Consider the following 23,434-nt stretch of genomic DNA (forward strand, 5'->3'; position numbering starts at 1 on the left):
GGCCAAAGGTAGATCTGATTGGAATTCAGTGAGAAAAGATTCAACATGATTGGCCAGGGTTATGAAGAATGCAAGCTTTGCTTCTAGTAGGGGATCTTTAATAGCAGCAGAAAGAGTTTTGAAACTATCAATTTTTGGAGGGTAATAACATCCGCACACACGAATCCGGCCGGCAACCATTACCAAAACATAACAAAAAACTGCCTCTGGCACAGAACAAAAAGAACACATTAGCACACCCTACCGGAAAGTACGGTACTACGCAACTAATTTTGTTAAACATCCTAGAAAAACCGCAACAGAAAATACTGATGCGCAAGCAAGCAGTAATTGTAAATTTTAGTAAAATAATTATTAATTGCCTTGAGAATTTCCCTGACTTTTATGAGGCTAGGTTAAAATTCCCTGACATTTCCCTGACTTTTCCAGAAAAAAAATATTCCCTGACATTTCCCTGTTTTCCAGATTTGTCGACACCCTGAAAGCACATTAAACATTACAAATATCTACAAAACAACATTCACCCATGAAATTAGGGCTGTGCGAATGTGACTTTTTCAATGTGAATCAAATAATTGCATATATTTGTGAATAGCGAATAATTTGCGAATATTTTCTAATTAAGTTCTAAGTATAAATCTGAATAATTACAGTCAAAATTTTGCATATTATAAATTGTTGTTTAAAAGAGTAATGTTCTTTAGCTTTATATACATTTTTATTACTCAAGTAACATGTAAAATTTTATGGCTCTTCTAATGGTTTAGTAATAAAACACAATCAGTGATATAGAAATGTCTTCATCAAAAGCCAAGCCTACACCTTGCCATCAACATTACGTAAATTGCAGTGCAAAAAGACCAATTCCTTTACATGTTCTGGATCCAGGCATTGCCTCTTGGAAGTGACAATGTTACCAGAAGCAGAAAAACAACGTTCTGAACTTCACTTCTTCTGATAATTAAAAACTGCAAAAAAAGTTTATGAAAGTAAACAGATCTTCGATGTATCAGTTTTATTTTACGCAATAAATAGTCAAGCGATTACCAATTGATATATTGAAGAGTTGTTTATTACAACTGCTCGTAAGCATGGTCAATATTCCGTTCTCAGAGTCTTTTGGAATCAAACGTGTCAAGGCAAAATAATTTTTAATGAATTTTGTTTATCGTGTGTTTTTAATTTTATCTAATTATTTACATAACATTTTCGGTAGTTTAAAAAGCGATTGCGCTTGAGCAATTCTAGCAACACAATTCTCTGGCCAAGGGCCGCTCTGCTGGCCATAACAACAAACGGATTTGTTTTCTTTCTTGCTGTAGCCATGATGGCAGCTGTGTTTACTTTTCTATAGTTAAAAAAAATTCTCTAGATTTGTATTAGTAAAATTAATAGAATGGTGACCAAAAGTATGTGTGCATTAGTTTTTAAAGGTTATTATTGAAAGCTGATGCGCAGGCAATATTTTAAATTGTTTTACACTTTCATATGGCACATGGCTCGCCCAAAAATTGGGCTAAGGACAACTTGATATAATAAATTAATTATGCTACACATCACGTAAAGTTTGCAGTAAAATTGTAAGCATTTATGATAATTTTCACGCTACATTGGCTTTAACTGTTCTCAGTATGCCCATTTACCTATCCTAAAATTTGATGTAAGTATAGGTCCGCTTACAGTTTTTTTTCTTCCATTAAGTTTCTCGGGAAAATGATTTCTCGAGGTTCGACATATTATTGTATCACACGTTTTGTCAAACAAAAGTAATATTTTAATACAATCGAAAACTTTTGAATATTTGAAATTTTCAAATACCTAATTTGGTTTTGAATGTGAATCGAATCAAATATTTGATTTGCACGAATATTTGCAATTTTGAGTATTTGCACACCACTAGGAATTTACGAAAAATACAAAAACTTCCACTTCTGCAATGCAAGTGCAAGTAGCAGTTGGAAAAAAAATCTGCATTATGTCTTTGCACTTCATTTTAATCCGAGGAGTATACATAAATGATTTTTTTGTTGTATTAAATTTTGCAGGTAAAGGAAACTGACTCACAGACTCAACTTTGTTGATGAATGGACTACATTTATTTCTCCACCAATGCAGTAACATCAGCTATCATTCTGATAATACCGACTACCACAGATGAGTAGTCCAAAGCAGTGCCCTGTGCAAGGCTAGAAGAATCACTGAAAATACTGTAAGTATGGTGGTTGTGTAACCTCAGTGAAATCAGTTTTTGGCATGCCATTTAATTTTTGTGTTCTCTAAAACATGTAAGTTTTTTGTACCCGGCAGATAACTTGGCGTCTGAGCTCCCTAGTCCTGTCTTGGGTAAAGGGGAGGGCGAAGAGAAAGCGATACCCTATTGTCAAGGTCAGCGGCCAGGTTTGTACTAGCAGAACAGAAAACATTCGGTGTGTGACTTCCTACACTACGTAAGTCTGTATCCATGCCCGTGGGGGCCCCAGGGCGGTAAGGCCTTTTGGCTAAGAGCGCTGGGTTACCATTGAACCAAAAGTGAGAAATCCTATGAATTGTACTTGTACTACATAAGTGTAACATTGTGTAAATTGCAGTGGTTGTGCTCGAATATTTGTACTCATCTGTCAGGAAAAGTAACAAACTATTATCTAAACCTGCAACGTTTTACTTTGTCCCATTAAATATACTTACGGTGTCTGCTAATTATTATGCTAACCAAAATTAATTGAAATGTTGTTAACTCAGTAACTAGCGAAAACCAGACACGATTTATTTTGGAAAACTAGGTCACTTAGTATGTAAAATAAATTAAAAACTATGCTTCTCAATTCATTGTGTTCTCAAAGTTATTTTAAAAGTCTCACAATAAAAAGCAAACGACCAAAACATTACGCAGTTGTAGCTCTCCGCGCGAAAGCTATCTCAATGTTGATGACGCAGGAGCCAGGCTAGCCCTTATCTATCTCCGGTTTCCGTACCTAAAACGTGCCATTTAGCGCTGGATTTACATTTAACTAAACATATAGCTTGTTATGTTATATTTTCTGCTTTAACTTCATGTCAGTCATTTAGGAAACACCTGACTACCAACGTTAATGGCATTTAAAAAATGCTTGTGTATGTGCGGCATTAATATTTTAATGCACCTTTAATCGATTATTTATTATAAATGTAAATACAATTTGCATTGTACTTCCACTTTAGAATGCATATTATAACCTTCAAAACCTCATATATATATATGTATATTATATGATTTGTTTAATGTAAGTGTGAAGTTATCTTTCCATGATAATTGATTGTATTAGGTGATGAAAAACAAAATTAAGTTAAAATTAATTACTATTATTACTATTCTATTGTCAGCATTCATAGTGTACAAACAATGCAGAACATATAACTTACAATGTTAAACTTTCCATTTAAGCCACTTTTGCGCTTTTTTGGAGTAATAGCAACTTATACCATAGAATAAACGGTTTTTATTATTCCCCGCTCTCCACTATGTATCACTTTACCGTGCCTCTGCGAGCTGCCACCTTCGCCTTCCATTTTCAGGTATACACTGAAGGGCGATGTTTTCCTAACAGCCACTACATGGCTCTCGGCTACGTGTCGCCTGCTTACCCCCTCTTCTTTCTCCGGTCCCACTGTTCCTGCTCCCCCGCGCAGAGAGATGCCAAGATAACTGCCGAGCACAGTAATAATAGTGAACAATAAACTTTACCTCAACCTCGTGTATTTGAAGACTTATTTTTCAGCAAACACTAGCACCTGTGTGGTTGACAAGGACTACATTATTTATCTCTACATAAGCTATCGATGAAATTCTCCGGGAATGTTTGATTAGCCCTTCAGGGCTTCAGGAACATTTTTGACTAAAAATAAATAAATTGTTTACATCCTAAACATGTAAATTATTAAAAATACTTTTTTTATTTTAAGTAAAAACAATTTTACAGGTTGAATATTTCTTTTAAACGCAAATTTCTGTGTTTTTGCTGCTATATATTATCTTATTCCTAATGCTTAAGATCTATATTTAAATTTGAGGCAATATTTTTTTAAGAATCAAAATCAATATTTGGATTTAAGAAAATGTGGAATCAACTCATAACACAATAAACGACAATAACATTTTGCCAAGACTTTTTTCGGCATTCTTTAAAGGCACCACTTCTGTTACACCAACCTTATAAGTACAGCCCCTTCACGCTTATCTTAACACTTTCGGGATCAACCCAAAACTAGGAATGAAAAAAACCACGTTCATGCTCTGGCTTGTATAAAGACAATTAAGGTTGACAGAATATCAATAAGAGTACACTCAAATTAATTTCTGGAATAAAGATATGTGTTGCAAATTAATGGCTTCTTAAACTGGTTTATTTTTATTGTATAAATTAGTATACAATTTAGCTTGACAGCAACCTTTATGTTTTTCAAAAAATTTATCAATTTTTCCCTGCTCAGTGCAAGTAAAGAGTTCACAAACCTCATGACAATACTACTGAGGGAAAGTCATTAAGTCACAAATTGATACAATTTATCTTGTAGTAGTAGCACGTACTTTCCAAGAATGTTATTAGAAGTCAGCATCATCAGCTTTGTGCTAGTATTCATTTCATTTTGACTAGGAAGTGTTCGCACGCAAAAGACATTCAATTTCAAAATTGCGATGGTGCTCGATGATATACAACAGAAACCAGCAGTCAGGGGTGAAAATTTGTAGGATTTGTAAGGGGAGTCCACGTAATTATATTTATTATTCTCATTTAACAGTTAAAATTTTGCAAGCGCAAGAAAGCCCCCCAATTGAGAGGCTTTTAAATTTCAGGGGGGGGGGGGCAGTCACCCCAGGGAATTACCCCTCCTTCCCAACATCATGTTCTAATGTGGCTGAGAGAACAACCTAAATAGTTTCATGACTGATAAAATTGTGGGATGGGTGCCTAAATATTGGTGGAGATAATGGTGAGAGATAAAAATAGTTTTGGAATGATCATCACTGCACATTATTTTTCTGTTATCTTTGTGACTTACTTAATGACTTTCCTTTATATTTGGGCGCGTAGAGGAAGAACCCAAACTTAGATCTTAAGCAGGGCTCCTGAAAGAGTTCGTTTAAGCATGAACTTATTCTAGTAAAGTACACAGCCGCTGTTTATCCTCGACTAAAAACAGTGACCTGTCAATGCAAGAAGAATCAGTGCATATCTTACGGGTTCTCCTTTTGTACCATCCATACCCCGGTCGCCTTTGATCCCAGGGGGTCCTTGGAGACCAGGCGTGCCGGCAGGACCCGGCTGGCCCGGAGGACCTACTATCTGAAAGTTTTTAACAGCCATACACTATCTGTGGTTTGTCGGTGATACCACACACACTAACCTACATGGATTTTTTTTTACTACTTCTTGGTTTCGATGAGGCTATATCTGTACCATTAATAGTTTGTCTGACATTTTAGCAAGATTTCTTGCAGCCATCTTCAAGGACACTTCAAGATAACTGCAAAAAGATGCTGAAATGTCCAGCAAACTATCAATTATAGAGATGTGGCCTCAATCTAAATGAATCTAAATTAAAAAAATTATTCAGAATAAAACATTGATAATACAAAGTTGTTGCATGAAACAAAAAAAAATTAAGATGAAATAATTAGGTCACAAAAATGAGTGGGTCCTGTCAACGTTTTGGGTTTACTTTGATGCATAAATAGTCTGCCTGTCTGAATGACTTGTTCACCATTGCAAACACAAGCACTTAAAATATAATTTTTTTTCCGTATGGATATTACCATTGGTGGATGGATTGATGGATGCATGGATGGATGGATGGATAGGATGGGAGGGAGGATGGGAGAGAAGTGGCAGAGAGGGAAAATGGGAGAGAGGGAGGAGTATGGTGGGGGGAGACGGTTGAGAAGGAGGAAAGTAGAGATGGAGGGAGGAAGGTAGGTAGAAAGGTGGGAGGGAGTGAGGGAGTGAGGTAGCATGGGAGGAAGGTAGGATGGGTGAGAGGAAGGAGGAAAGAATTGTGGGGGAGAGAGGTTGGTAGGTTGGGAGACACGGTTGGTAGTGTGGGAGGAAGGGATGTAGGTAGGGTGGGAGGAGGGGTGGTAGGGAGGTATGTAGGTTGGGATGGGGGAGGTAGGGATGGAGGGATGGAGGGATGGAGGTAGGTAGGGAGATAAGTAGGGTGGGAGGGAGGATGGGAGTTAGGGTGAGAGGAAACCAGAGGGTAGGCAGGTGGGAGGGGATGGGAGGAAGCCAGACAGTAGGAGAGAGGGAAGAGGGTTAAAAGTGAGATAGGGTAGCAGGGAGGCAGGTGGGAGGGTGATATATTGTTTGGGGGGAGGTAGGTAGGGAGGGGGGAGTTAGATAGGTATGAGGGGAGGGAGGGAAGGAGGGTTGAAATTGAATAGGAAATTAGGAGGGAGGTATATAGTTAGGGTGATAGTGTGGTAGGGTGGTAGATAGGGTGGGAGGTGTGGAGGTAGGGTAGGAGGGATGTAGGGTAGGAGGGAGGGGGGTTGGTAGGGTGGGAGGTAAAGGGTAGAAAGGGAATAAATAGGATGGGATGAAGGGGGTGGGTAGGTCAGTTGTAGGTATACACAATTCCTTCCTACCTCCCACCTTACCTACTCCCCCTATCCTTATCTACCACCCTAACTGCTTCCCATCCTTCCTACCTCCCACCCTTCCATCTTACCTACCTACCTCTCTCCCACACATGTCCCCTACATCCCTCCCATCCTCATCCTCTCTCTCTCTCCCAATGAGGATGGGATGTATGTAGGGAGGCAGGGTGGGTGAGAAGATGTACAGTGTGAGAATGGTAGGTAGGGTGAGAGGGAGGTAGGGTAAGAGGGAGGTGAGGATATAGACATGTAGGGATGATGGTAGATTGGGATGGGGAAGGTAGGGAGTGATGTAGGTAGGGTGGAAGGGTGGTAAGTAGGTAGGATGTTGGGTGGGAGGAAGGTAGGTAAGGTGGGTGGGAGGTTTATAGGGAGGAAGGTATGTGGGGTAGTAGGTAGGTGTGTGTGTGTGTGTGTGTGTGTGTGTGTGTGTATATATGCCTGCCTATCTCCCTCCCTCCTAGCCTACCTTCCCACCCTAACTACCTCCCACACAATTTACCTTCCATCCAACACCTTGCCTACCTCCCATCCCAACCTACATCCCATAGGTAGGATGGGCTGTTAAGGAGGGATGAGGTAAGGTATGATCACCCTCCCAACCTTTCTCATTCCCTTTACCTCCCTCACTAACTCACATCCTACCTTTATATCTCACTCCATTTACCTATCAACACCCTTCCTACCCTACCCCACCATACCTACCTCTCACCCTACGTACATCCTCCCTACATACCTTCCACATTACCTAACTCCCCCAATCCTTACCTACCTCCCAACCTTCCGATCTCCCACCATCCCTACCTTCCACCCTTCCTTAATCAAACCCTACCTTTTTCCCACCCTAACCACCTCCCACACAATTTACCTTCTACCTACCTCCCATCCCAACCCATAAGTAGAATGGGAAGTAGGAAGCTAGAGTTGGAGGGAGGAAGGGATGTAGTATGGTGGGAGGGAGTGGGGTAGCATGGAAGGGAGGTAGAAGGGAGGTAGGTAGGGTGGTAGGTATATACCGTACCAACCTCCCTACCAACCTACATGTCTACATTCCTACCTTCCTCTTATTCTACATACTCTCTCTTACCCTACCTATCTTCCTCCCACCCTATCTACTTTTCTTACTACCACACTCCCTACCTACCTCCCTCCCATCCTATCAGCATTCCTCACTACCACCCTCACACCCTACCTCCCACCATCCCTCCCTAGTTCACACCCTACTGCCCTCCCACCAAACCTAACATCCACCCAAGTTCCCTCCCACCCCTTAAACCTCTCCCAACCTACATCTTTACCATCCTAACTCCCATCTGCCCACACTATCTACATCCCTCCAACCCTGCATTCATTCCTCCCTCCCATTTGATCTCAATTCCTACCACCCTACCTACATCCCTCCCACACTACCTACCATTTACCTACCTCCCCCAACCCAACCTACCTCCCCAATCCCAACATACCTCCCTCCTAATCTACCTTCCCACCCTAACTAACTCACGCACAATTTACCTTTCACCCCACACCTTACCTACCTCCCATCTCTACCTACATCCAATATGTACGATGGGAAGTTGTTAGGTAGGTAAGGTGGTAGGGCGGTTAATAACATGAGATTCAGATTGGTAGGAAGGGAGGGAGGGAGGTTGGTTGGTAGGGTGGGATAGATTTAGGTAGGATGGGAAGGAGGGAGGTAGGGTGGGATGGGTGGAAAGGTTATAAAGGGGATAGGTAAGTTGGTAGGTATGCCTAATTCCTTCCCTAACTACTTCTCACCCTACCTACCTACAAACATATTAACTACCCCCCATGGAAACTACCTCCCACCCTACAATCCTCATTACCACCCCAACTTTCTACATACCTCTTCCTTCCATCCACATCACCTATCTCCCATCCACCCTACCTATTTACCTCCCAACCTACCTACCTCCCACCTTACTTATTTTCCATATGTAGGGTAAAAAAAGAGGGATGTAGGGAGTGTGTTTCTGGAGGTGGGACATAAGTAGGGTGGGAGCTAGGTAGTGTGGGAGCTAGATAGGGCAGGAGGGTGGTAGGAAGTGTGAGAGAAGTGTGTTCAAGAAGAGAGTTGCATAAAGTCCACATTATTTTAGAACTTTGTAATATAATTTCCACATTTTTAATTGATTGTTAATAAATTAAATATTTTAATAATAATAAAAAATCAGACAAAAAGTACAAAATAATCTAAGTCACTACACACAATTTTTACATACTATTGCTTTTTTTTTTTAAAAAAAAATATCTTTCTTAAATAAATTAATAAATATCCATTGTTACCCGTAAAAACTCCTACTTATCCATACTAAAAAAAAAGTTCAAACAACATAAACTGCTTAAATTATTCATTTGATATATAATGTAAAAACACAAATATACATAATTTTTTTCCAAAATGGACTTACGAATTCGCCGCCACTTCCTTCAAATGTCCCATCACCCTAGAACAGAAAACATAAGTGTTTATAATTAATCAAGAAATTTTTGGTCTACAGCAGTCATTAAAAACTATTGATATTCTGGAAAATTAACTAACTTTGTTTAATTTAATCTCAGTGTACATATATTTTAAATGCAATAATGTATTTTGCTGATATTTATGTGTGAGATGTTTCTGAACTTGTTTATATTTATCAAACAAAAAATCTCCAGCATACCTTAGTTTATAAAATAATAATAAGTCTGTATAATTGAATCTGCCTCTTATTAAAAATAAAGTGTTAATTTTGTGAACACAATATCACTGTTATATAGCAGAAAAAATTAAAAAATTAAATTATTAAATGTGTTGTTTGTTTAATACATACCAAGAAGGCTCTTGAACAGCTTACACTTCATGTAAAAACAAGTAACTATTGGTATTATATTACATGCAGAAATTTTGCACACTTTGAAGCATTTTACAGCAGGCTTATCACATCTAATATATCAAGGAGAATTAAAAATAACAGAGTTATGATCATAATACCAAACCAGGTTCCACATTTATTATTAACCTATTACTAGAGACCGGAAAAATTCGCGGATTCATTTTGCGATAGGCTAGAGTCCAAACTAGTTCAACTTCTTGCTGCTTCAGTGATTGGACCACAGATTACCTTAATGACTCTAAGCCAATGAAAAATCCTCACCAAAAGAAACAGCGAATCACAAGCATTCCATTTGACAGGTGTCACGGATTAGTAGCCAATTCAGCAGGTATAATCTGCACAAATACATAGAGGATCGTGGAGTCTATCCTAGAGGTCATTGAACCCGCGAATTTTTCCAGTCCCTACCTATTACTATGTTAAAAATGTTCTTGAAGACAGAAAAAGTACTTGTTGAATAATGAGGTGGTAGGTACAGAATGATAAGTTAATTGTAGTGATGGACCAACTGCCTAGTCAAAAACATTGAGAGAGGAAAATTTTTTTTTTTTAATTATTCTGATATTCTCTCATAAAAACAATGGACTTGTTTAGATAAACAACGTGTGAAATTCTAAGAGTTTCTTAGGCACGAATATCAAATATTTAGACTTTTTAGGAATATATTTAGGTAGTTGCCAGTTTGTAATAATAAAGGTTTGGTTTCAAATTCAAACTTAAAATTTGTAAATTATGTTTCTAAGATCTAGCTAACATCTTACTATTTAAAAATAATCAGCTATAAAAAACATGCACATTTAGCATTATTTTGCAAATAATATGTTATAATAAGCAAAAATTTATCATTACCTGACGTCGTCTAAGTTTTTTGTATTTCTGATGACCAAAGCATGTGCCGGAAAAGAAAAAAATAAAGTCATTTTAGAGCATGCATTCTTAAATATCTACTAATTTCAAGAGCACATATTTTTCTCTGCAAGAAACACCATGTGTGTTACAAACAAGGATAATTGTTATGGTGATTTTTTGATTATTTTAAATAACATAATGATGATTTAGAATTCAAAATAATTTTAATGCACATGATATTTACTTACACAGAAAAAAATGCCAAAACAACAATTGAAAAAAAATTATATTGCCTTAATTTAATTTTAAGACCTCAAGGTTAGCTTAGTGGTATGCACTACTTGCATCTCACTCAGGAGGTCTAGTTGAATGCCAAGCCTCTTAGCACTGGTAAATTTTGTGGTGGATTTTCTCACTTGGGTAGTATGATGCAATTTACTACCATGGTAAGTATTTTCTTGGGGTTTTCTTGGTTTCCTGTACCCCTTTCATCCTGTCACTTCTTCATTAACAACTCATCTCCTTTCAGTCATTATTTAGGTGGTCAGTCCACTGAATAGGACACTTTCGTCCACTTCAGCCCCATCTTTTATGCTGACCCTACTTCAGGTGAAAACGTGTGGGTGGATTTTCATTTTACAAGAAACAGTGTCTCTAACATTAGAGCTTAAATGTGTTACAAATTTTCATACCTTATTTGTTATTTTGAACCCTTTTAAGAAGTTGTGCTGTTTAATGAGTTAGAATAATTTTGTACCTTGGCAATAAATTACCTATAATTAAACATTTTTGAGAATTATACTTAGCTAGTAAGTGTAAGTTTGTTAGCTATTTCTGAAACTTCTTAAGAAGGTTTCACTGTATACAAAACAGACATCACACAAGTTGTCCAATAATTGACATATACTGTCAATGCCACATGACTCAACAGAAAAATCTAAGTTAAAAACCCCTAGTTGATTCTGTACCAATTTTATTAGTTCATTGCAAATAAAAAAAGAGCACAAAATATTTATTTATACTTTATTTATATTTTATTTATACTTGCACTTGCTGCTAAACTTGTTTAATTCAGAAATACAATTTAAACTTAAATTTATTAGTTTTTACAAATTTTGCCCCACATTCTGCAATCGACCGTAGCAAAAGTTGTACTTGTTCACATCAGAATGACCTATTGTGAATATTTGTGACTTTTATTGCGAGAGGCAGCTGAAAGCAGTTGAATCATGGCACTGATTTAAAACTGTGGGGAAGGCTAAATACCAGAGTTCAAAGAGCAAGTCACTCTATTTCTTGAGTACTCTTAAAAATCGACAATCTTAAACAGGGTTCAAACATGCACACATGGAACAGTATGCAATATTTTTTCCAGCATTCTTCATCTTGGCACATCCTTTAATCCGGCACTGATTGAGCTGCTTGTATTTCGATTTTCTCGGGTGAATTCGGGCATTCACTAACTGCCAGGTCATGTACTGCATTGCCTGCATTTTTAGTTCACTCAAGTTTGTAGTAATTATCGATTTTCAGTAGTTTGTAATTTCACTTACCACAGAGTAGCTTGTATCAACTAGTTTTAAATATCATTGAACACTATAGTAATTTTTGTCTGGTATTCTGGTTAAATATAAACTGACATTCCATAAGCCCACAAAATCGCTAATCCACCATGGCCGTGATAACTTGTAAAACAGTGTGTTAAACCAACTGTATTATTTAATAAGTTGCTCACAACTAGCAGTATGCGTCGCGGCCAAATCTGATGGAGGCCAAGGTAGGCCTGTTAGTTAAGGCCCGATATGACCCGTACTCAAGCCCACTGCATAATACAGGCTTTACTATGGGAGACAGTCAGTGCAGGTTATGTTTTCAAACATGTATATGGGCAGTAATAATTATTTATCACTATATACTCTTTAAATTGTTACCACTTTCAACAGCACACTACCTAGTAGGCCTATGATTATTATATTCACCCATAGATGTAGGTCTACTTTCAAGTATTTTTATATTTGGTTTCACCACCAAAACATGCTTGTTAGTAAATAAATACAACATGTGTTACAATACTTCCTACAGATCATTAACGGTCAACATCCTGATATTCATTCCCTATCATCACCTGATCACACTGTTTCTATTTTTTCCCCTTCAAATCAAAAACATAATAGTTAAGTATTTTGTTTTAAGATTATTTTGGAGCCCTGAGGTCTTTAACCAAAATGTTTAAAACTGTCCATGTTCCCCATAATGTGACATTGATGTATATGTATATGCCAATTACTTTGAACCTGTACAAAAACAACAATCTTAATGTACACACTTAATTTTGACGTGTGTGATTCTCCACTTTGAAGAGACAGCTTTAAATGTTATAATAATATTATAAATACTGTAAATTTAAATAGCTGCTGGAGTAGGCTAAATGATCTTTAAAAATTGCCAAATGGTTTCATAAATATATTTATAAATAAATTTTATATTTAATATTTTCGTAATATTCATCAGAATAATTCATAATTTTGTCTATGTCAACATTTATTATGTGATGGCGAAGATCCACTTTTCTTTTCAATTCTGTGCCCAGGTAAAACAATTTTTCCTTAAAAAATTATTTTATTCTTTTTAATTTTTTTATGCCCACTACATGGAATACCCAGATATTTAAATTTGAATATGTGACCCAAAGATGGTTGACATGTTACGCCAAAGTACTAATTACTTAACTCTATTCATTTATTCTGTGCAAATGCCAAAAGTAATCATATTACTGCAGCATGGTGAGACTAAGGTATGACATCACATAAATTGGCCGGAAAACTTGAGTAAGTGGCAAATTCATAGTTTACCATATGATTGTATTAGTGGCGTAGCATCATATTTTGAAATGAGTTTGCTTATCGTGCCAGTTCATAAACTATTACAATGGTTCTTCAGTAATCACCTTACAAACTATGTATTTTTTGGCACACATTATTCCTGTTCTTATTGTTTACACAACTTTTACTTTTCTCGTGATTTACATTGTTGGGACTTTCAGTGCTACGAAAGATGTTTTGCAAGTTTATTAATTCATAAGATTGTTATTTTGCTGTTGCTGATAAATACCATAGCTTACAACAATCTCATTTATTAAGTAATTGACAGTAGAGTTTTATGCAAAAAAAATTGAGTTTTATTTCTGGTGTACAGATGTCATTGTTATGTAATTCATTATTCAGTTTCAATTAGGGATGGGACGATTCCAAAATTTTCGATTCCGATACCCGATTATCGATTCCTTAAAAAATCCTTCGATTCTCGATACTCGATACTCACCTAGTTAACTTAATATTAAATAATTCAAATTCTATTTGCAACATTTTTTTTTTTCAGCTTTCAATACATATATGATGTAGCATACATCATAAATTCATATTTATCAAATTTGAGTACACAACTAAGTTATTAATATTAACTCATATAAATGTTTACATCATTAGAAGTTAATGGCTCATGTCAAAGGGGTCGAACTAATCTAAAATTTGTTTTGTAATACGGAATAAACTATAAAAAAATTTTTTAAGCTTTCCTTGAGCAGTATAAATTATTTTCGTTCATAAAACTTGCCTAACTTAGAGAAGGGTACAAATTTACTAAAAAAATTGTGAAATGAAACAGTAACAAAATTAAGCAACAACTAGAGAACTAGCAAATGAAAGTGTTGTACTTGATTGTGGTATTTCGGGGTTAAGTTACATTTAAGAAACACAAATTCATTCGTTGTTATTTCGGCATTGTGGTAATTATCGTCTATAAAAGACTGACCAACTAATCATCATCGTCACACCATTCGAAAATGAATGTTTGTTTACATTTTTCCGCTTTTTGGCACAATTTAAAATGCTTGTGCTGCCCCGTACGGCTGGATGACGAAGTAGAATGGTTCGCCCGATAATCTGCTTGATACTATAACGCTGTTCCAACTATATGCCAGCGCCCCCGGCTGACGTGGTATGGCCACTCACGTAAGGCTGTTCTAAACACCGTTCGCCCAATCATCTGCTTGCTTATGTATTTATCCGATGTCGCTGTTCCAAGCTGACGTCAGTGCCCCGAGCGGTGTGCGTGGACTTTAAAACTTCGCCTGTTTGTCTTATCTATCCAAACATTATGCCGGAAAGGAAAATAAACGCCGTAGTTTTGCGTATTTTTACAGTATATTTTTGGGTTTAACATTATAACGTGAGCGTGTGTAGGCTTTTGTTTGCTTTAGTGCATTTATGATTAATGTTCAGTGGCGGCCATGTTGCGGTGTTTGTTTACCAGAACAAGTCTTTTACTCAGTATTTAAATTTCCCGTAAAAACATTGCGATTTCGCGTTTTAATACTAAATTTCGTGGAAAAACGCTGTGTTGTGGCGATTTCGCGTAAAAACTGTATTTTACGGTGATTTCGCGTTTATCGTCGTTTAATCGCAATCGCGAAAAGAACAGGCCCCCCCCTTCTATACGCAGTGATAATTTTTTTATAAATAATTTTTGTACTTTGACTTGTGTATAACATCGACCCAAGTTTTAGATATTGTTTATTTGGGGAAATATGACTTTTATATATGCGTCATAACCCCACTCAGAGTCGTTAAATAATTGTATCACAGATTTGCAATGTTGTGAAATGATTTTTTTGTATATTGTATAATTTTGTATAACGTATTTTGTATAACGTATAATGCGGGAATCGACTTTTATCATCGATTCTCGATTATCGATTTTTTAAATAGAATCGGTAGGTATCGATGAAATTGGGAATCGGTTTTCCCATCCCTGGTTTCAATAAACTTCCTCTCTTGGTGCAGAGTTACAGTTTAAGTCGTGTAAAATAGTCAACTCGGAATTTCGCGATTTGTAATTTGGTGTGTTTCAGTTCGGATACAAGTAAGCGTTCATTTTATTAACTCTTTACACACTATTCTGTTATTAAATGAAGTTCCTGCATCTCATGAACTAAAATATTAACAAACATTACAATATAACATGTAAAAAAAAGCAGGGACAGCCAGGCAGTAACTGGCAGTAAGTGAATGCCATCCCAAAATAACTGGTTGACTAACGTGCTCTGTGAAGAGTTAAGTAGGGGTGTGCGAAGCTTTGAGTATTCGAAGTCGAATCGAAGATATTTTTTTCCTTCGACTTTGGCTTCGACAAAAATAAACTTCGAGTAGAAAAGTCAAAGATTTTTGCCAGAAACGTTCAGCCCACTATTTGGATCTATATATACTGCCAAAATATATTAGCGGCGGGTAATTTCCCGTTTATGTATACAGCAAATTCTCTCTAGTACGTCCCTCTTGTTAACATACAATCCAGTATAACGTATAAAGCCGCCGGTCCCTTGAAACGCCATGCAAATTAATAAGCATAATAAATATATAATGTACGTTTTTCAAAGCCCTGAACGGTAATTTCTCATTAAAACATATCGTTTTGCCGATATTAATACACAAAATATTAATCATTTTCTCATTTCATTCACAATTCTATAGCTTTGTTTAACGGCAGGTCTTGTGGAAATTGTTTACAAACGTTTTCTTTATTTCACTGAGTAAAATGGCAGTTGCAGTGCTGGTAACCGTGCGGATAGATATTTCAATCGTATAAAAAAATGTCAGTTTTTTGTGTGATTGGTGTAGCAACATAACATTTATGCGGAATAATCAAGAGTTATAAATAAAAAAACGCTTAACTTTTTCAATTAAGAAAAAAAGATTCTATTATAATATTTATCCTACAAAATGTGTATTATCGCGTTTGAATTTGTAGCAATGGATATTGGCCGATGGCGGCCATATCTGGTTAAGTACATAAAACGTGGATTATACGATGGCCAACGACTACTAATGCGTTTTTTTTCCGTTTGTTTTCTGTTACGATTACCTAACCTATAATTTGTTTGTAAACATCATTTCAGATTGACATCTTTCGCAATCGTACACAAAATACACAACAACGTATACAACATTTATTTAACAGATCTAGTGGCACACAGTTTCCGAAGCTAGTGAACATTTTGTGACGTTTCGTGAAGCTTGTTTAATGGCGACGTGACGATATGGATAACCTGTTCATATTTTTATATTTAGTGTATTACGGCAGTACCCAAAAAGTGTGGGTATCAGCATTGCAAAAAAACTAGAGATTCTTACAGCTGTTGACATATGCAAGAAAAAGTGTTATGTTGCAAAACACTTTAATATTGCACCTACAACTCTGTCCACAATAATAAAAGACAGAGCAAAAATTGAAGAAAATGCTGCAAAACTGCAACAGAAGAGGAAAAGATATAGCAAATGTATCAATAGTGATCTTGACAAAAAATCTTTATGATTGGATTGTGCAAGCACGCTCTAATAACATACCCATCTCGGGCACAGCACTGCAAGAAAAAGCACGAATGGAGGCACTAAGGCTTGGAATTGACAATTTTCAAGCCTCAAATGGCTGGTTCACACGCTTCAAAGCCAGGTGGAATTTCACTTTACTAATAAAAACCAGATGAATGTTTTTTACAAATTTCAAATAAATGAAAAGTACTTATTTTTCCTGTGGATTAAGACATTTAACAGTACTTATGTAGTATACATACATTTTTTGAAGATGTTTGGTACAATGGAATTTTCTTTAGTCTATATAATCATGATGAAACATATGTAAAAAATTTTTTATATTAAAAATTATGTTATTTCAAATCCTTCGACTTCGATTTTCCTTCGACATTCCTTCGCACAATATAAGCTTCGCTTCGACTTCACTTCGCATTTAAAGAGACCTTCGCACATGCCAAGAGTTAAGGTTTCTTTCCCAGCAGCCATTTAAAATAATTTGTATTTAGGACCTGTCATGCAATATTTCAGTGTTTCTTTGACTATTCATTTTCTGTAATGAGTAAATACACAATAATAATAATATAATACGATTTCATTGTTTCCAATTATACAGTAAAACCTCTATTAACCTAAATACTTTTAATTTGAATAGCGTTTAACCAAAACTACCAAATTTGAAAAGAAAAAAGAGACACAGAAAACTATTGTAATGAATTTGTTGTCTGTCTGGTCAATGCCCTTTCTGAGAAAGTGAATTTGTAAGGGTTTACTATGTTACATTTTTTATATTTTCTGGCTGCCTTGTGGTTCATAGAACGTTTGGATTTTAGCTAAGTACAGTACTAAACTTTTAAGGTGAAAAATTAGGACTTTTTAAAAATATTTTTAGGTTAATGAAACGATGGTGTGACATTGCTGCCCAAAGGTCTCAGAATGATGTCAGAATCAACTTACTTCTATTTTCCTAACTTTCAAAAAATCGGGGGCAAATGACTACCTCTGAAGGGAATGGGGGAGGTTAAGGTCCCCGGGCACATTTTACACCACGCCCCAGCCTCTTGGATCGAAACGCTTCAAATTGAAAGAGAATCTATTTTTTAAATTTCCATATTTTAGTGGTTGACCTCTGTTTGGGGGGAGGGGGGAGGAGATTGACCCCCGGGCAAATTTCCCACCATGCCCTGGCCTTATAGCTTGGAAGTAGTTATTTTTTGCCCCACTGACCCTCTCTCTTCAGGTCATAGTCATGAAATTATTGTATTGTCATCCAGATTACATATACTTGCAACGTATTTCAAATCAATATGACAGTTCAAAGTAGGTTAAAATCGACTTACAAGATTTGATAACATAATTAGTGAAGCTAATAAAAGAATGTTAAAAACAAAGAAAGGTAGACAAGTTTTTTTAAAGTAAAACAAATTGCACTACTGTGTTTAAATGTAATTAAAAATAGGTTGTATGCACATGTACTATTTTCTATACTATATTGCATGGTTTGTTAATAAATATTAGTAAAACTGCCTAGATTTATTCGACATATCTTTAAAAAATATATTTTATTATCATCAAAATTTTCGGTAATCTGAAACCACCTCCATAATTTAGGTTAAGAAAGGTTCTAATGTATGCATTAAATTCAATGTTAATTAGACTGTTTCAATGTTCATACACAATACTTATAATCCAAAACAAATGAAAAAGATCTCAATTTTCAATATGCTTATTTTACACAAAAATATAGTCTCTGATTTTGAGACAGGTTGAATCAACATTGTGATCACTTGTAGCTCCTAACTTGCTATGATTTCTTTTATTTGAACCTCAATAGAAAAAAAATCTGTTCTAATCACCAAAAACTGAAAAACAGCTACAATTTGACTAAATTGTGCTGTTTTAAGAAACATTATCATTATAATTAAAAAAATAGCTACAAGGTACTTACCGATTCACCTTTCTCTCCTTTCTCACCTTTCTGGCCTGGATACCCCTAAAATAAACATACAGCAAATGTGATAACCATGGTGACTAAATACTATCAACTGAGACAATGATAATTTCCCTTCAAATTTATAATACTTAATTTTTTTTTATGTTAGCATCATTACAGAAATACAGAAGCATGTATTAACTGAAGTCATTTTAAATTGACAAATGTGAAACAACAGTAAGTTAAAGTTTTACACCACACAATTACGCACCTAAAGGCTAAATAATACAGGCTTACCAGAACTATTTTAACTGCTCTAAGATACAAACTTAATGGACATAAATTACTACGTCCTACAAGTCATTTTAAGGCTGGGATTTAGCCTTCACTCCCTTGCCTTATCACATGAAAAATAAAAAACTTTGAGTGTAGTTAGAATGTTTTCTTCTTTGCAGAATTGAATTTAAATTTTATTGTATTATTCAATTATAATGTAAATTATTCTAATTAAGTTTGTACTAAAATGTATCCTAAATAAATTGGAAAAAAATAATAATTTTACTTTAAGCTTGCATCTCTTATTAGTTATTATTAGCTCATTGTTATATTCCTGATGTTCAAACACACAATTACTTGAATATTTATTTTTATTACAAATAGTTCTGCCACAAATATCTTTATTACAAATTATTTTAGTGTAAAAGTGCATGATATCATGGTCTAAATGGCATTATTTTGGTGAAATTAATATTAAGAATCATCCTAGTGTAATATTTGTTGAAAAAAATACTAACTTTAGGAATAAAACATATTTTTTAACAATAAAACCATACTAAAACTGGTCCCTACTTATTAGCGATCATGACCACCTAGAGCAGCATGGAGGCAAAGGAATGAATAGACTTTTTTTTCCCACAAGTAGAAATGCCTCGACCTGGCAGGAGTCAAACCAAGGGACTTCAACCCTGTACCCTAGAGTGTGGACCCCACAACCAAACGTCACGGTACGGTTTGAACACTGCAATGCAGGAAACTTGGGGTCACTAATAATATTCATTACTGTGCAGGGCTACACGATCCCGCAAGAGAGGGTGTGTCGAGGCAGGGATGGTATTGAGGTGGCCGGGTCATGCAAGCTGTACTCACAGGCGGGCCCGGCAGTCCAGGTGGTCCCATGAGGCCCGGGGGCCCGATGTCGCCATATTCACCTTTCTCGCCTTTAGGCCCGGCTTGACCCTGGAAGGCAACATGATTACATTTGAGTCTCAGCTTTGTTCTGCTTCAAATAATAGGCTTTAATAAAAAATTACCTTCAATAACATATAAAACAAAAATTACCTTAATGAGAAACATATGGACACAGTTTTGCAATGAGGAACCAACCGTCATTCCTCAAATTTGAGATATTGATAATAAAAATACATTGAAAATATAATTACAACATGCCTAAAAAAAAAAAAAAACTCCACGGTGTTGATACTCAAATATGTGTTACTAAATGGCAAACATTTTATAGTGATCTGAAAATATGTAATTTAAAATGTGAGAAATCCTTTAAAATGAAGTACACTGAAGTAACGAGGTTACACTGTACTTATCACATACATTTAAAATGAATAAATATGGAAAATAATGATGCCAAATTATGCAGCTGTTGTATAATTGTGAAATGTATTTCCTAAGTCTTTGTAAAAATGACTGTATAACAAGAAAAAAAGTTTTTTTTAGTTGGTTTCAATACTTTCAATTCTGTTTTACTGGATCCATATAAAGAATAATGAGTTATTGCATACATGCAACACAAAGGGCGCGGTTACACGGGACCCTGAACTACTTCAGGTGAACATGTTTAAGTAAACAAGTTTACAAATGCGAAAGTGTACGGTTACACGGTAGTTGCTGAAAAGTATGTTCAGCTCTAAAACCGATTGTCTACTGTCAACGAATGACTGTGTTGTTGATTTCTCTATTTATATCCAGAAAACGAGGGATTTTTTTACTTGTATACAGTATACTATATATACAGTATTATCAGCAGAAATGGAATGTGTTTTCATATCGCTCAATATTTTTTTACAAATCGGGAATTCAAACAACAAGCACAGTAAAATTTTTTAAACTTATTTTTTATTATTTTTGAGCGAGAGTACCTATCTCAGTTTTAAGAGAATTAAGGTCAGGATCAATTTAAAATATATATATATATATATATATATATATATATATATATATATATATATATATAATTGACTGTTGATTTTTTTTTTGCTGCATTCGGTAAAATATTACTCGAACTTGTGCCAGGAATACTTACCATCTTGAATTTCTGCAAATGACTGTTTTTATTCTAAACAGCCAATCAGAGGCTAATGTAGAAGATATGTCGATCTGAACTGCTTTGCCAACCTGTTTAAGTTAAATGGGAAATGGCCTCGAACGAAACATGTTCAGACTGTGTGTAACCGCACTCAACAGCTGAACATGTTCACCTGAAGTTGTTCAGACTCCTGTGTAACCGCGCCCAAAGAGGCATGATTATAAATAGGTTGATGTACTTTGCTAATATAAATATACAAATTTTCAAATTTATGGGAAAGCTTAGAACATCAAATATTACATAGTGTATGTGGTTTATGAGCTGTAATATCCAAGATTAAACTGCCACCAATACACAAATGCAGATTGTGCAAAAATAACGCCAAAATATGGCAATTCACACAACAATGGAGTTCAACCAAGGGTAACCGCAGGCCATAACAATCACAACTAATCTAAAATCATTTGTGATAAATGAGGTTCCTGATACTTAACAGAGTTGAAATGCACACATAAGTAATGTCTGTTTATAACTTCTACTTCAAGTAACCACCTTTAAACAGCAGCGGCTCTAGATTTTGTATCGAGAGGGGCCCTATCAAGAGGCCTGGGTGTTATGCCAAACACCCCCTAAGAAAAGGGGGTCTTTCCACAAAAACTTTGAAAAATAATTTTCTAAGCCAACCTGGAACTTAAATTTTGATGAAGGTTTTGTTAATTTACCTTAAGGAATTTTGACATTTGAGATTATGTTTTGTAAAAATAAATTTCATGTTTTATCAGCGGCGTGAATCTGTAGGATTCGCAAGGCGGACCTACGAGAGTTTGGGGCATGGGTTTTAAACAATACAAGTCATCTCTGGATATGGTTCTAATGTTGTAAATTGCCCATATTTTGGCTAAATGCATGCAATAAATAGAAAACTTAAAAATATACACAAAGTTTTCCATAAAACATAGTTTTGCGTTAAAGTTTATCAATCCCTTTTCACAGTCACGATTTTGCAAGCTTAAGTGGACCCCCTCAGTGAGAGGCTGCCATATTCTGAGGGGGGGGGGGGTGCTTCTGAGGAGGGGGGGGGGGGGTGCCCCCGGGATATAAGCACATGTGTTATATAATGAAAAAGGGTCTACAATTTAATGACAAACAGTTTACTTAATACATGCGACTGTAATAAAAATAAAAGGGCTGGCACGGGGCCCTGATAGTTTTTTACAGCATAAAGAGGGACCAAGTGGATTCAAAGCATTGATTTTACTCTTGTGTGATTGAGTATATTTTACCAGCTGCTTTTATCAATGTTGGTACATTCTGAAACATATATTTGTTTTATTTTTACTGTTTTGAGCAAATCTGTCTCAGACATTCGTAATAAAAATTATTTTATTCTTATAATGCAGTATGTATAAGGGTTTTTCACTATTTTGGAAAAATTAATACTATGAAACATTTTATTGTTGTAAGTGAACAGACTGCATGAAAATAAAACCAATAACACCTTACTCCCCTTTTTAAAAAACAAAATAGATCTAAAAAAAACTATAAAATCTTGTCTGTAGCCACGACCTATTAAAATAAAACAGCCCACCATTTCCCTGCAATGGTTTGAAAAAAAAAAACATGTAAAACTGAAATGAGAACAGATTGATAGAGATTGGAATCTTGGTTGTCCTGAATGCTAGTCCGTTTTACCGTTGTAAACAGGAGTATGTGCAGAATTTCCTTCTTCTTCTTCTTTTTTTTTTTTTGGGGGGGGGGGGGTAGTGGTTTGGGGGGGAGGGGGGGATAGAAACTCTCTGTCTGCTGTTTGCTTTCGAATTAATTCCTTCCTTTTGTTGGTGCTGCATGTTTCTACACTATTCTAAATGTAGTAATGTAGTATTCTCCTGACTTACTTAAGCAAGGAAGAGAACACTTGTCACAGACTCACCGGCAAACCAGGAGGTCCTTGGGGTCCTGCGGCTCCGTTCAAGCCGTCCTCGCCGGGCGGCCCCCTCGGACCCGGGTCGCCTTTCCCTCCTACAACCGCAACGCAGACACCGTCACCCGAGCACAGTGCGCCAACCTCGGTGGCGTCACAGTTGTCACAGTTGTCACAGGCACATGCCAAGTTTTTAACTTATCAATTCATAACTTGCAGTCATGTAAAACCTGCACTAACTAAGTCCGTGTGAACACTATTTTCTTGACGTGAAGCAAATATCAAATTGAATGTTTAAAATAGTCAAATAGAATTGTGAATATTGTTCTCAGCGAAGCTGTATTATAATTATTTTATAAAATACATAACTGAATAAAAAATAAGGATTATATGACATTTGCAATGTTTGAACTGATTAAGTGATTAACTAAGAAGTACGCCACACAGCCCTGCCTGCCAGCCTGTAATGTCCTCTTTGTTCCTGGCGGGTGGAAGTGCTAAGTAACAACAGTCTCGCCTCG

At 36.0% G+C, this 23,434-nt stretch overlaps 1 protein-coding gene across 1 annotated transcript in view; it reads right to left on the reverse strand.

Annotated features, from left to right (window-relative positions):
* Positions 1-23,434, reverse strand: part of LOC134542905 (collagen alpha chain CG42342-like) — a 149,258-nt gene that overhangs the window by 45,731 nt on the left and 80,093 nt on the right. Inside the window, exons 16-21 of the mRNA XM_063387491.1 lie at positions 22,923-23,011; positions 19,822-19,911; positions 18,691-18,735; positions 10,378-10,404; positions 9,064-9,099; positions 5,217-5,321 (exon numbers count right to left, since the gene is read on the reverse strand). Of these exons, the coding sequence (XP_063243561.1) occupies positions 5,217-5,321; positions 9,064-9,099; positions 10,378-10,404; positions 18,691-18,735; positions 19,822-19,911; positions 22,923-23,011 (392 nt within the window). The remainder of the gene's footprint in view (positions 1-5,216; positions 5,322-9,063; positions 9,100-10,377; positions 10,405-18,690; positions 18,736-19,821; positions 19,912-22,922; positions 23,012-23,434) is intronic.

Source organism: Bacillus rossius, assembly GCF_032445375.1.
Source record: "Bacillus rossius redtenbacheri isolate Brsri chromosome 9 unlocalized genomic scaffold, Brsri_v3 Brsri_v3_scf9_2, whole genome shotgun sequence".
NCBI lineage: Eukaryota > Metazoa > Arthropoda > Insecta > Phasmatodea > Bacillidae > Bacillus > Bacillus rossius.